Below are 13,309 nucleotides of genomic sequence, written 5' to 3' on the forward strand. Positions count from 1 at the left end.
ACGATATATAGTATATACAAAAAACTTCTAACTTTCAAATGCTAGAGCTTATAATCAGTCCTCTTTTATAATATATTCCTTTTATTCAGATAAATTTGTGGGTTCAACCTGAACAAATTACTTTTACGAGTTTTCTAATTATAAGAAAAGAAAGAACATATACCTAGTTATCGACTTTCAGAACATATTTACCCCTGTATACTCAGATGGTGTTTGACGAAAATATAATGTTTGAAAGCTGAGTAGGCTACCTCTTCCACTCTAAATTGAGTTATAAAATTATCCTTGTGCTTTTGATTTCAAGTTTTCTTTTATAATAATCGCATTATATGTGTAAACACCTTTTTGCTTTCAAATTCCTTCGCAGCCGTTCATCTTCAACTCGTCACCTTTAATAGCTCGTGGAAGTAAGTCTCCAGAGGTTTAAAATCAAAAAGATTTGTTCTTATAATGTTTTACCGCACCGGTGCCTATCATTCATCATTCAAAATGAACGCAAAGCATAAAAATGAAATTGAACAAAAGGAAGGAGGTAAAATCAAAAAGCTCCCCTAAACTATTACCACGATGGTACGAACTCACTCGCACGCAGTGCTTGAAAATTGAGAAGTATCAAAAACTCACCTGCAACCAATGGTCATTGAAAAGCATTAAAAAACCTTCGCATAGCTTACAATTTCTAGATAACGAGAACCAGCAAAAAGGAGATACAAGAAGAATCATCAAATTCATGTTCAGCAAGTTACAATTACAATAATGATTCAAAAAATTCTACACGTGTATATATGGATCAAGTGGCAAAAAGAGGAAAACCGGGGTGATCCTCGAGTGTATACAAAGCACAACAACAAAACATTATGAGGGGTCTTGCAAGCAATCTTTGACCCCAAATGGTAAATAAATGGTAATGCAATTGCAGAACAACATTGAAGAAGGAATCAACATATACTCCTATAACTTTTATCCTCGAAAACTAAACGCACCCGAAAATCATCAACTCTACAACAGAGGGTGAGTTCAATAGGCTTACCGACAAAAAACATTCTGGATATTATGACACAAAGGTTTTTTACTTTCAGAATTGGGCTAAATTTCATTGGTATCCTCCACCGTATGGTTGTTGTCCATAGGGACCCATGCCCATCCGGGGATTGTAACCTCCCGGCATTGGAGCTCCAGGTCCAGGAGGAAATCCGGAAGGCTGTTGTTGCATCTGAAATCCTTGACCCATGTTCATTCCCATGCCCATGTTGTTCATAGGTCTATTCATCCCCATGCCGTAAGGCTGGTTTGCTCCTCCATATGCTCCCATACCAGGACCCCCTGCAGGGCCACCACCAGTCATACCCATACCACCCATACCCATGCCCATGCCCATACCAGAACCTACCGTTGGGTTTGATGGAGGCCGTAGAGCACCTGCACCAGCTCGGCCAACTCCGGTACCTGACCCCATTGCTTTGCCCATGTTAATAGTTGATATAACGGGGGCAGTACTGGGTTTCTCCATCCTTTTCTCCTTGCGATTAATAGCATCAAAATCAACCCCAATATCAGCTAATGGATTTGTTTTAGCTGCATAACAAAAATTGCAATGTCATAAACAAGGGAAAAAGGAAAGATATTTGCATGATCACAAAAAGAAAACACCTACATCCAGAAATGTTCAAATTGACCAGTCCACGGCTCAATGTATCTGCCCAAACTGTAGACTTCGTCTCGAATTTGTCTTTGGCTGGAGAAGTTTGTGTCAGCACTAAGGCATTACTCGTTTGAGTTTGTGAAGATTGAAGCTGCATTTGTGAAGGCATTTGGGATGCAGCAGTCGGTTGTGAAAGGTAGGGTTGTCCAGCAGATGTTTGACCCATTTGGGGACCAAATGGACCTGTAGATCCTAATCCTGGATTGTAACCTCCAGCATTGGCATTGCCAGCAGGAACCTGATAACCAGACTGTGGATAGAAACCTGTTGCAGAGTGAAAACCGGATGTGGGTGGACCACTTGTGGGTCCAAAACCAGCCTGTGATGCTTGACCAGGTTGAGCTGGATAACCTCCATAAGATGGAGAATTGTTTGCTTGACCAGGAAAGCCCACTGGAGATACAGTTTGACCTTGAGTTGGGAAACTGGTTTGTGGTGAATGTTGGCCAGGTTGAGCTCCAAAAACTGTCAGCGCCCCAGCCTGGCCAGGAGGTGCCATGTAACCTGTCTGTTGTGTAGTTGGTCCACCATGAGACTCAAAACCTGTCTGTGCCGCAGGTTGGACACTTGGGATTGCATGATCACTAGGAGGTGAAGGACCAGATGGTGGGAGAATATCAGCCAGTATGTCAATCTCCTGGTTAGAGGTGGACAGATCCTGCTGAGGAAATTGCATATTAGTAGGAGGAAACTGACTATATGCTGCACTTGAGACCTCAGCACCCTGAGGGACTGATTGAGGAAGCTCGGGGCTTTGATTTGAATTAGGATGGAAAGATGGAGTAGTGTCCTGCTGATGAGTTTGCACGCTATTCGAGGTCATAGCCTTGAAAGGACCATCACCAAAAGGATCCTCGAACATCTGCAAGAAGAGCACATATCTCATTAAGCAAATAGTAGAAGGGCAGAATCGTAATGTTGCAATACAACGCATATGGTTAAGACATTAAATGCCCTTGCACTGTGGTTTTGATTTATCCACCTGGTTAGTGCCGGTAGATACTGATGATGCTTCCCCAAACATGGTCTCAGTGCCAGTTGTCCCAGACGGATTAACCTCGGGGGCACTGGAAGCTGCAGGTACAAGGGCTAACGAGTTGGAGTAAAACGGGTCAGATAAGGAGCCAAGTAAATCTATTTCGCCACCGGAAGTAGTTGACACAGGACCATTTGATGGAGATGGGGCCGCTGCTCATACAAGAAAAAAATTACTTGCATTAGAATGGTAAACAAACCATCTATTAAACCATTTTTGAAGCACCTGAGAATCAACGTGCAATTAATAAGGATTAATCTGGTGTGTAAGCAGTCCATAATCAATATGATACCAGCATTGGCAGAGCAAACAATAAATAATGAGGTTCTAAAATGTGACATTAAGAGACCTCTACTAATACATCCCAATGTGTATAGAACCGCATTTGTGTGCTTGGATTACCCTTGATATAATTTTGAATTTCACTCGCTTCGTAGAACAATCAGGTTACATCACCAAATAGCTCCGGAGATATCAAAATTTACTGCAGCGAATTACTGCCAACTATAAAGCCCTTTACGCAGTCTCTATCCTCTGATTTTGCATCTACTTACGCTTCCATATTAATGGTGGATAAGAAAGGCTAGAGGGAGTCATTTTGTCTTAGTTCCCTAGTAGAGTGTAAAATTCCTTCAGTATTTTACTTAGGAACTTAGGGCTGAACATTTAGCTGTGGATATGCACCATTTTATCCATGCAATCCACTTTTCTCCAGAATTCATTTCCTTGACTATTGTGAACAAAAAGTTGCAGTTAACGTGATCGTAGGCTTTCTCCATATATGACTTGCAGGTCAACCTGGAGTTCCTTCTTTTATCGCTCAAAACCCATTTCATAAATCGTAACTTTTAAAGTTTGGTTGGTCCAACTGTTCATTCAATCAAGCAACATTTCCTGCAGCATGCTACATGATTAAACATTTTTGACCGACAGATTTAGTGCAAGTGACTTTCTCAAAATACCACATCGAAGGAAGTCTAGTTACTGAAGACAAAATCGAATACCAGTATCTCCTCGTTACCACTGAACATTTTGAAAATGTTTAGTGCCAGTAATATACTTAAAACATTAAGCACTAATTTGGCAATTGCTCTTTAATGGGAGTCGTTTTACCTGCTGAAAAAGATGCACGGGGATCAAATTCATCAAAACTCTCAACAACATTGTTTTCTGGTGGTGGAGCAATAGCTGCTGCTGCAGCTGGTGGTGAAACAGTAGCTGCTGCTGGAGCTGGTGGTGAAGTGGTAGCTGTGGCGGGAGCTGGTGGTGGAATAGTAGCTGGTGCGGCAGCAGGCATAGTAACTGGGCTTGGACTGGCACTTGCATGAGGAGAAGAAGATTTGGGTGCGGATGCTGAAGAAGTTTCTACATCCCTTTTGACATATGATAATAAAGATCAATATAAAAATTTCAAGGAAACAAACGGGGAAAAAAGGATCCTTTTTCACAACTATTACCTTTCACTATGTGTTGGGCTGCGTGAACCACCAATAGCTTCCTCATAACTAGGAGGTGCACTAAGGTTTTGTTCAGAAAACCTCCTTTCAAGCGGCCTATCCGTTACACTTAAATCAAAAATGTAAATCTTGTCAAATAAATAAGACCATTTCTTAATTAAAATGACACTTGATGAGAAAAATATATTTAGGATAACTAAGAGGCACACTAATAACACCATCTATCCTGAGAGCGATCCTCAGCCCTGTCACCACTTCCTCTGTTGGTCATGAAGATTAATTAATGCATTATGGGCAAGTATCAGTGATTTAAGAAATGTGCATAGATAATGTACATCAATTTCAGGTAATGGTAACAGTAAATACCCTGATTTGCAAAATTTATCATGTTACTATTAGAAAAAGAATCATCTAACTACTAATAAATTGCAAACTTGTGCCCTTATTTGAACAAAAAAGTGAGAAGACAAACCTAGAAGAATATTGGCCATCGTCATCATTGGCATTGTCCCTGTACCTGTCAGAACTTCTACTTCTTGATCCATAATTATAATTATCAGTGCTCCGGCTTCTTCCACGATAATCATCATCCTTGTATCCATCTCGGCTACGCTCATCATAATCTCTACCATAGCGATCCCCATCACGGCTGTTGGAGTCTCCATATCTGCCATATTTGTCCTCATCTCTGCTGCCCCATTCCCTTTCCCTCCCATAACCATTTCTTTCTTCATCTCTGCCTCCATAACGATCCTCATCAAATCTGTCACCATACCCTCCGGAACCAGAATATGAACCAGGGCGATACATGCCACCCGTTGACGTGTTGCGGAATCTATCAAGATGATAAAATTGTCAGAACACATTACATTGTAGACAGTACCAACGAAATTAGAAATCATGTCTACAAGTTGTCATCAGAACAGACAAACATATAGCTTCAAAACAGGCATATCTATAGCTTAAATTTTCTTGATCATATTGTATCTACACGAAATTAATTCCTTTCACTATGAAAGATAAGCAATTCAAAATGCACGCCGTCTTCTTAATTTTGTAATGTCAATAAGCCCATATAACTAGAAATTGAGCTTTTCAACAAGTTGTTTTTAATACTCATCCACCATCATTAAAATCCCCATCTCTTTTGAGAAGCATCATGAATTCTTTTCTTCCCTTATTAACGAACAAAGCTTGCTGAAATGCATTTCTGAGATATTGATGCTAATGATATTCGATAGGCAAATTCAAGAACTAGCAAGAATCATTATTGTCAGAAATATCATTCAACTCACTTTCCAAAGTAAGTTTAGGAACCGGCGTACCTTCAATGTGTGCATCAGAAGACAGGTACTAATATAAACAGAACATCACATAAAGACACATATAGGCTACAAATAGCTGGACGCACAAGTAGCATGTGATAATATCTTTTTTTTTTTGGATGATGGCTTGCTTGAATTAGTCGTTCACAAATACTCACATCCTTGAGTATACACAGCATGAACACTAGACAATGTTTCCCCTAAAATATAGCAGATTGAGAAAATCTTATCTTAGTAATGTATGTTAGTTTGAATTAGGAAACCATGAGAAATGTATACATTCTCATATGTTTTATGCTGTGCAATCTCACTTGAACTAAGGAATTCATTGATACCAAGGGCAGTAAACTGAAGTACAGAAACAATATTTAACAACGAGGTTAACGAGGGGAGAACCTAGAGATATATTGCTAGCAAATAAAGTAAAGGTAATTTTAAAAAATGTTCAAAAGAAATGATTAAAGGGGCTGAAGAATAACTCCTCTTTGTTTTTATTATTTAGTTTTTCGAGGGGGTGGTTTGTCAAAGGCGAAAAGCGCAAAAAGGCACCTTTTAGCTGCGGCTTTATGCAGAAAAATGCAACGAAAGCACGCACCTTAGCGGAAAAAGAAGAAAAGAATTTTATACCAGAGACAAAAATTCAAACCCAAACAACAATAATATGCTTATGCGAATTATCACATAATTTTGATGGAGTATTCATGCTAAGAGGGAGAGATCATGAGCCCCACTTGAAGGTTTTTGTTGAGCCGTGCTCCTAGCCTGAGCGGCACCTCAAGCAGCCATATGACAACACCACTTATGTGGGTGGGGGGGTTGTGTGTGTGGGGTGGGGAAGATCTGAAATTTAGAATTCACAGTCGCAGAACTATATGCATGACCTGATGCAGAAGAGATGGATATGAATGAAGCAGAATTTCTGTAGAAACCCAACTGGATTGGGTTATACTTACTTGTCCCTATTAGCAGCTGCCTTTTGGCGAACTTCCTGAATTCTCTCCTTATCATTAACAAGAACCACAAGGCTCTGAGATTTCTTTCTGACATTGCTTCCCTGGTCTCTCCCGCTGGAGTCGATATATTGAAAATCAGACAGTGTCTGGACAAAGAGAAGATGAAGACAATATTTAATTGATTTCCCCAGATTCCAAAAGTAGGCAAATACCATATAAGACTAACAAATCTAACAAGAAGGATGAAACTTACAGATATTTGGTAAACATGTTCCCGTATATCATCTATGACACGTTCAGACCCATGGGCTACCAAATACTCCAAAACAGTTAAACCCTGAAATTCATCGTCAAACATTAGATAAAGGTTTTTTAGCTAAACACTTTTATCTATAGTATTCATTAAAAAGTATGAAATCAAGCAAGCATGCTGTATCTTTGTCTTACAAAGAGGGCAGTTGGTAACGTTTGAACAATGCAATATTCAGGAAATATGATCAGACATTATAGTGCAAACTTAGCTAGACGGCAAATTGAGCAGCACAAACCTTGTAAACATGCCGCCAATTTTTTCCAGTATCATTGATACGCTTCCAGATCACAGACATAATCATTTGGTACTCATGACTGCAAAAATTTGAAAATGGATCTCTTATATAGATAAAGATCTATATAGCACAACTAAACTGACGTAAGCTTACTAGTTCCTTGACGCCTGAGCAATATCTGCAAGAAGTGATCCATGAGGACCCCAGGGCTCATTGCTAGTCGCATCCAAAACCTTGAGAGAATCCAAAAAGAAACATAATCAAACACTGAAAACAGTACCATGAAAATTTCACCTCTCTACCAGCTAACATATTAAACACCCAAAAAAATTGAAGAGGAGGTCCGCCAAAGAGAGCTGGTAAATGAGATTTTCATGTATCCACTTTGAGCACTTATTCAGCAGCAAGCAAAAGAATATTGTGCATGCAATTAGGCTTGTTGGAGGCTTTGGCGCAGCACTAGAATAACAGCACATACCACAAAGTAAGAAAACCAAGTAAAGAAAAACAACTTAAAGACAACCACTAACCAGTAATAACGGCTACCAATGCTAGAACCACAAGGAAGAATCAAATAATGCAGAAGACTCAAATTATCGGAATCGTGATTGTAGTATCCAAGGAGAAGGCAGTTTTCCCTCTAAATTACTTGCGCTTTCTTTCAGAGCCAATCCATGACTCAATAAAGCAAACTCAAAGTCTGTCTGTGCAAGAGGCCGATAGGACTATCTAATATCTCTATCACTTCTTCACCTTGGAACATCTCTTTGATGAAAAGGATTTGACCATCTCTGTTTTGGAGTAATTCACCATGAATTCTTCTTTTATATTTATAGAGGCTTATGATGTTGCTTTGCATAAAACTCTACTACAAATTTCCTCAAAGAATAACTAAAATGCACTTCTTCGACCTGTCTCGCACTCTTTGCCTTCAAAGAAGTTAGTTCAACCCCAAGCCTCACATGAAGGCTTTAAAGCATTTTAAAGTTTTAATTAATGATCACCAACGCCTAGTTGTTGATAACCACAGCGTATTACATTACGATAGTACTTATCAAAGTGTTTCAAAAGTGGGATTATGTTGATGTAGGTCTATCCCTGTCCTAGACTGACCTAAGTTAAATAAAGTCTCTAACTTTTTGCTTAAAACAATATATTTTGGTACTGCAGGAATATAAAAATGCATTGCACTGACAAAAAGGACACAAAAGTAAGAAAGAGATGAGCAAATAGAACTTACTTTTTGTTCTATTGAAGGGACTTTAAGAACCTTTTTATTCACACCTCTCTTGCTGCAAGGAAAGAATGAAAGCAACAAATGGCTTATAAACAAAATGTCCAAAGTGAACAAAATGAACAAATCAACTATATTGCTTGGGGACTCTTCAAAAATACCACCGGATGACACGGGTACGGCAGCATTTTTAAGGAGTCCGAGCAACATAGAAAAGTAAAGACTAAACATCTACAAATCAATCTCATTTTCTCCATCCATAATGAAAATTCGGGGATAGAGATATAAAATACGCCAAGTGTAACTGCTCTGACAGAGATATTACTATGCCTGTTACTTTGGAAAGAGTAGGATTTGAATTGGCAAACTTACAGGTCCCGCACGGTTTGATCAAATGCTTTCTTCATTTGGATATTGTATGCTTAGCAGCAGCCAAATACTCTGTAAATTAGGCACCCCTCCTCAAGTGATGTCTGCAAAAATATTGCAAAACCAATTATATCCACGCGCCCCCTTCATCCTACTACCTAACACCTTCAATTAATTCACTTTCCAGCATAACAAAGAACCAATTGAATCCTTATATATTGTCACGTTTTTTATTAATTATTTTAGTATTAATCAATCAATAAAACCAAGTCCAACTACTGCTCAATCTCAGGATCAACTATATAAATGTTCTTTTAGTCTGTGTTGGAATTAACAATTGTAACGATTTCAGAAAATCCCATATTGCGGAAACTCATAAACAAATCACTCTACAAGCATAAACCCAGAATTCATATGAACTAAATATATTCAAAAATATCCTTAATTCAGGCGGCAACAAAATCTCTCTATTTACACTCCATTTCCAAATAATTCAAACGATAAAAATCGTAAAACCTATCGAAATCAGAAGCGCAAATCACGCGGAATACACATTATACAGATTACAGAGTACATAATAAACTTAATCTAAATTATAATAAACGATCAAATGACGAAAATCGTAAAATCAACCTAAATCAGAAGGGAAAATCACAAAGAACACACATTATGCGAATTACAGAACCATAAACTTAATCTAATTTATAGAAAACTAACAAATGTGAGCTGAACCCTTATATATCGGCGAATTTTTATCAATTCTTTTAGAATTGATCAATCAAATAATAAATCAACAAACTAATCCTCAATCTCAAATTAGTTAAGGATCAACTATATCCAGGAAATAACAATTACAATGATTTTATTGCGTAAAAATCATAAACAATACACTCAACAAGTATAAACCCAAAATTCATTTTAAATAAATACATTATTAAAAAATCCATAATTCAGGCACCAACAGGATCACTCTGTTAAAACTTCATTTCCAAATAATTTAAATGACAAAAACTGTAAATAAAACAAAAACATTTTCAAAAACAAAATCCATAATTCAAGCCTATCAGAATCACTCTATTAAAACTTCATTTCCAAATAATTTAAATGACGAAAACTGTAAATTAAAAAAAAAAAAACATAATTCAGGCCTATCAGAATCACTCTATTAAAACATCATTTCCAAATAATTTAAATGACAAAAACTGTAAATTAAAAAAAAAAAAAAAAACCAAATTCAGGGGATCACTCTATTAAAACTTCACACATTAAATACAGAATTCGCCTATCAAAATCAATTTCCAAATAATTAATGACAAAAACGAACAAATGTGAGCTGAATACATCTCAATAAATGAACTAAAACCTGAAATCACAGATCTAAATAATCAGATTAATTGCTAATCCAAAATTCACAAACAAAGAGAGATCTCATATAACTGAATGAATATAAGATCGATTTATCGAACCTGATCACAGATCTGAGATAGACAGAGAAAATGGTTTTTAGAGAGAGAAAGGTGAGAATTATAATAATATACAGAGAGAGGAAAATTGTGAGATTAAAAACAGAGAAAGATGTTATTGTTGAAGACAGAGAGGAAAGGAAGAGAAAAAGGAGGGCGCAAAGGAAAGAGCTAGACAACCCACCTCACACGCTGGATTAATATATATATATATATATATATATACTTGTATCTCTTCTAATCTATAAATTGCTTTTTAATTTTTTTGAAATTTGTATCTTAAAGTTCATTTGCTTATTAAAATAAGCCTAAAAAATTAATTGGGGTTTGTTTGGCTATTAAATTTATGTAGTTGAAAAAAATTTGAAAAGTTCAAAAAAATATTTATTACAACAGATAAAAAAATTTGTTAAAGTGTCGCTTTATTATGAAATGCTCCTAATTTATACCACCTTCGAAAAAAGAATATTATTTCCTCGGTTAACTTGACACGAAATTTAAGAAATAAAGTACTAAAATTTTTGAAATTTGTTATTTAAAATAAATCATAAAAAAAAAAACTTATGTGGCTAGAATTTATTTCATTAAATGTAAACAAGATAAATTTGAAGCTGATTTTTTACTAAATAATAAAAAGGTGTCGAAAAAAAATGTCATATAAATTGGGATAGAGGAGTATATTTTTGTATTTCCTCTGTCTTAAAATGTTTGTCTAGTTTTGAGTTGATATGAAATCTAAGAAAATAAAAAAGATTATTAAATGTTGTGATTGTTAACTAAAGATACGTACAATGTATTAAAATGTCTTTTTAATCTTGTGGTGTTTAACATGCCATTTAGAGATTTGAAATTAAAAAATTAATAAAAAAGGAAAGAAACAATCTTTTTTAAATAGACTAAAAAAGAAAGTAAATAAGCATTTTGAAACGGGAGGAGTATTTACTAACAATATACTCCACTCTGCCTAATTTATGTGGAATCATTTAATTAGGTAAGAAATTTAAGAAAAAATAATAAACTTTTAATATTTATAGTTCAAAATAAACTTTAAATATTTGTGTGTAATATTATATGTGCACTTAAATTATTTTATAAAATTATTTTTAAATATATAAATGTGACATTTTTTTTTTTAGATAGACTTAAAAAAGAAAGAGGGGGGCGGGCAGGGGGTGTCGGGTTGTCGATTGTTGAAGACAGAGAGGAGATGTGAGAAAAGGAGGGTGTAAAGGAAAGAGCAAAGACAGCGCACCTCACACGCAGGAATATTTTATATAATATGGGATTTGGACCAAAATGAAAAAAAATATACGTATATATATGGGACAATGATTTGATTTCCTAATTTTTACTTCTTTCTACTTCCTTTCTTGCTTTTCTTTTTTATTTGCCTCAAAAAATGTGTTTTTTTTTTTTTTTTTTGTAACACTTCAAACATTCTACACGACAAATTTATAATCACAAGATTAAAAAATATTTTAGTGCACTATATACATTTTTAATTTAGGTTTACAAGATTCAAACGTCTCTTTATTTCTAAATTTTGTGTCTAGTTAAATTAAAGCACGTAAATTGGCACCGAAAGAGTATATATATATATATGGGACAATGATTTGATTTCCTAATTTCTAGTTTTCTACTTAATTCTATTTCCTTTCTTTTCATTTCTTTTCTGTTCTGTCTCTCTCTTTATTTGTTCTTTGCATTTGTGTTTTGTGAATGGGCTTCCCACTTACAGTACAATTAAGATTATATTTGTTGTTTTAAAGACAAGGAGTGAGGGTGTAGGACTGATTCTGTTATGGCAAATTAAATGTATGAAGATGGATTTTTTTTTTTATAATTATGATGTTCGGATCAACTTGTACATTTCTAAATTACATATGCATTTGAGATTATGATTCTCAACACATAGGAATAATATATATGAATTTACCAAAAGAAAAATTACATATATGCGACAGCAATTTGATTTTCTATTTTTTACTTATTTCCGTTCTATTTTTTTTTTTAACTTACATGATGCAACAAATACGAGTGATCAAGCCGAGTTTCTATTTAATATTTGTTTTCACGCATATAGCTATGCTTTTTTTTTTCTTTCTTTTTTTAGGAAAATTACTAAATTTATTATAAATTGATTGATTACAAAAATATTTAAAAATAGTTTAAACTGGAGCCGGAATTGAAACGCGATCGGAAGTATATGAATTGTTAGTTTGACTACGTTAATGAACAATTAATCACAGTAGATAGTACCATTAACACATTTACTTTGATTTAATTAAATCCTTCTTTAACTACTGGCCATTAACATGCAAATTTAAGTTGTAAGTCTCAACATTAATTGTTCGTCATCATATAATAAGAATGTATGTAAAACATTGCAAGATTTTAATGCCATAAGAATGTAGCAATATCTTTTTATTATAATTATTAATAGAAATAAATCAAAATTGTCTTAGACCCAAAAGATCAAAATTGTCTGAGGAAGAGGAGGAGGAGAGCGCACTAGATGAATAATTCTACAAGCTCATTATTTTATTCGTCTAGAGGTGGAGGCAGCATTGTGGCACTGGGTTCATATGAATAAATACTTTCAACGCAAGGTATAAATTTATGTGCATAATTTCACTAAAATTGTACAAATACAATTTGTCCAACGCTAAGAATCTTAAAGATTAAATTCATAGAACTTATTTCTAATAAATTTCACAGGTGGTACTATGATTTATTTTTGCTAAAATTAATCACAAAACTTTCACCCTACTAACAGAAAATCCACTACCGCCGGAAAATCCTTTTCGAAAGTATAACAAAAGAAGTGGTGGTTAGCTAGAAGTGAGAGTAAATTTTGGTGGCTAACAATAAAAATGAAAAGAAACAAACTTAATAATGAAGAAAAGATCACAACAAAATCAATGGGAATAAAGTGATGTAAAGGATGTATGTACATATGCTACTCCTATTTTCTTTTTTCCAATATAGGTCCAAACTTTAGAACCCCTTTGTTCAAGTTTTAGTGACACCTTAAAGAAAACTATCTAAAAGGACAATCATAGATTATAATTTAGAATATGTTGGTGGGAGGTAGGAGGTGTCCTGTGAAATTAATTAAGACGTAAAGTTTATTCGAAAATAATAATTATATATATATATTTATAAATAAATAAATAAATATATATATATATATATATATATATATATAGAGAGAGAGAGAGA

At 35.0% G+C, this 13,309-nt stretch overlaps 1 protein-coding gene across 2 annotated transcripts; it reads right to left on the reverse strand.

Annotated features, from left to right (window-relative positions):
* Window positions 1–503: 503 nt before the first annotated feature.
* Window positions 504–10,258, reverse strand: LOC132039836 (clathrin interactor EPSIN 2-like). 2 transcript variants are annotated; one of them, XR_009410493.1, is made up of 14 exons: window positions 10,091–10,258; window positions 8,628–8,728; window positions 8,262–8,313; window positions 7,175–7,254; window positions 7,022–7,100; window positions 6,727–6,810; window positions 6,474–6,619; window positions 4,668–5,030; window positions 4,196–4,291; window positions 3,852–4,111; window positions 2,685–2,890; window positions 1,655–2,564; window positions 1,031–1,575; window positions 504–624 (listed from the first exon to the last, which is right to left on the reverse strand). XR_009410493.1 is itself a non-coding variant. In XM_059430366.1 (13 exons), the coding sequence occupies exons 2-13, from the start codon at window positions 8,660–8,662 to the stop codon at window positions 1,094–1,096; spliced, it is 2,793 nt and encodes a 930-aa protein (XP_059286349.1). In that variant the 5' UTR covers window positions 8,663–8,728; window positions 10,091–10,257; the 3' UTR covers window positions 709–1,093. The 2 variants fall into 2 exon arrangements, 1 of the variants encoding a protein (XP_059286349.1); XM_059430366.1 differs by lacking the exon at window positions 504–624 and having other exon boundaries at window positions 709–1,575; window positions 10,091–10,257.
* Window positions 10,259–13,309: the final 3,051 nt, after the last annotated feature.

Source organism: Lycium ferocissimum, chromosome 12 (assembly GCF_029784015.1).
Source record: "Lycium ferocissimum isolate CSIRO_LF1 chromosome 12, AGI_CSIRO_Lferr_CH_V1, whole genome shotgun sequence".
In the NCBI taxonomy this organism is placed as follows: domain Eukaryota; kingdom Viridiplantae; phylum Streptophyta; class Magnoliopsida; order Solanales; family Solanaceae; genus Lycium; species Lycium ferocissimum.

Bases quoted from the DNA above. Each gene is read 5' to 3' on its own strand.
- LOC132039836 (XM_059430366.1), bottom strand. From the start codon at position 8,662: ATGAAGAAAGCATTTGATCAAACCGTGCGGGACCT. The intron at 7,255-8,261 runs GTAAGTTCTATT...GATTCTCTCAAG, and splicing joins TCCCTTCAATAGAACAAAAA to GTTTTGGATGCGACTAGCAA. The intron at 6,620-6,726 runs GTAAGTTTCATC...CTCTTTGTCCAG, and splicing joins AACATGTTTACCAAATATCT to ACACTGTCTGATTTTCAATA.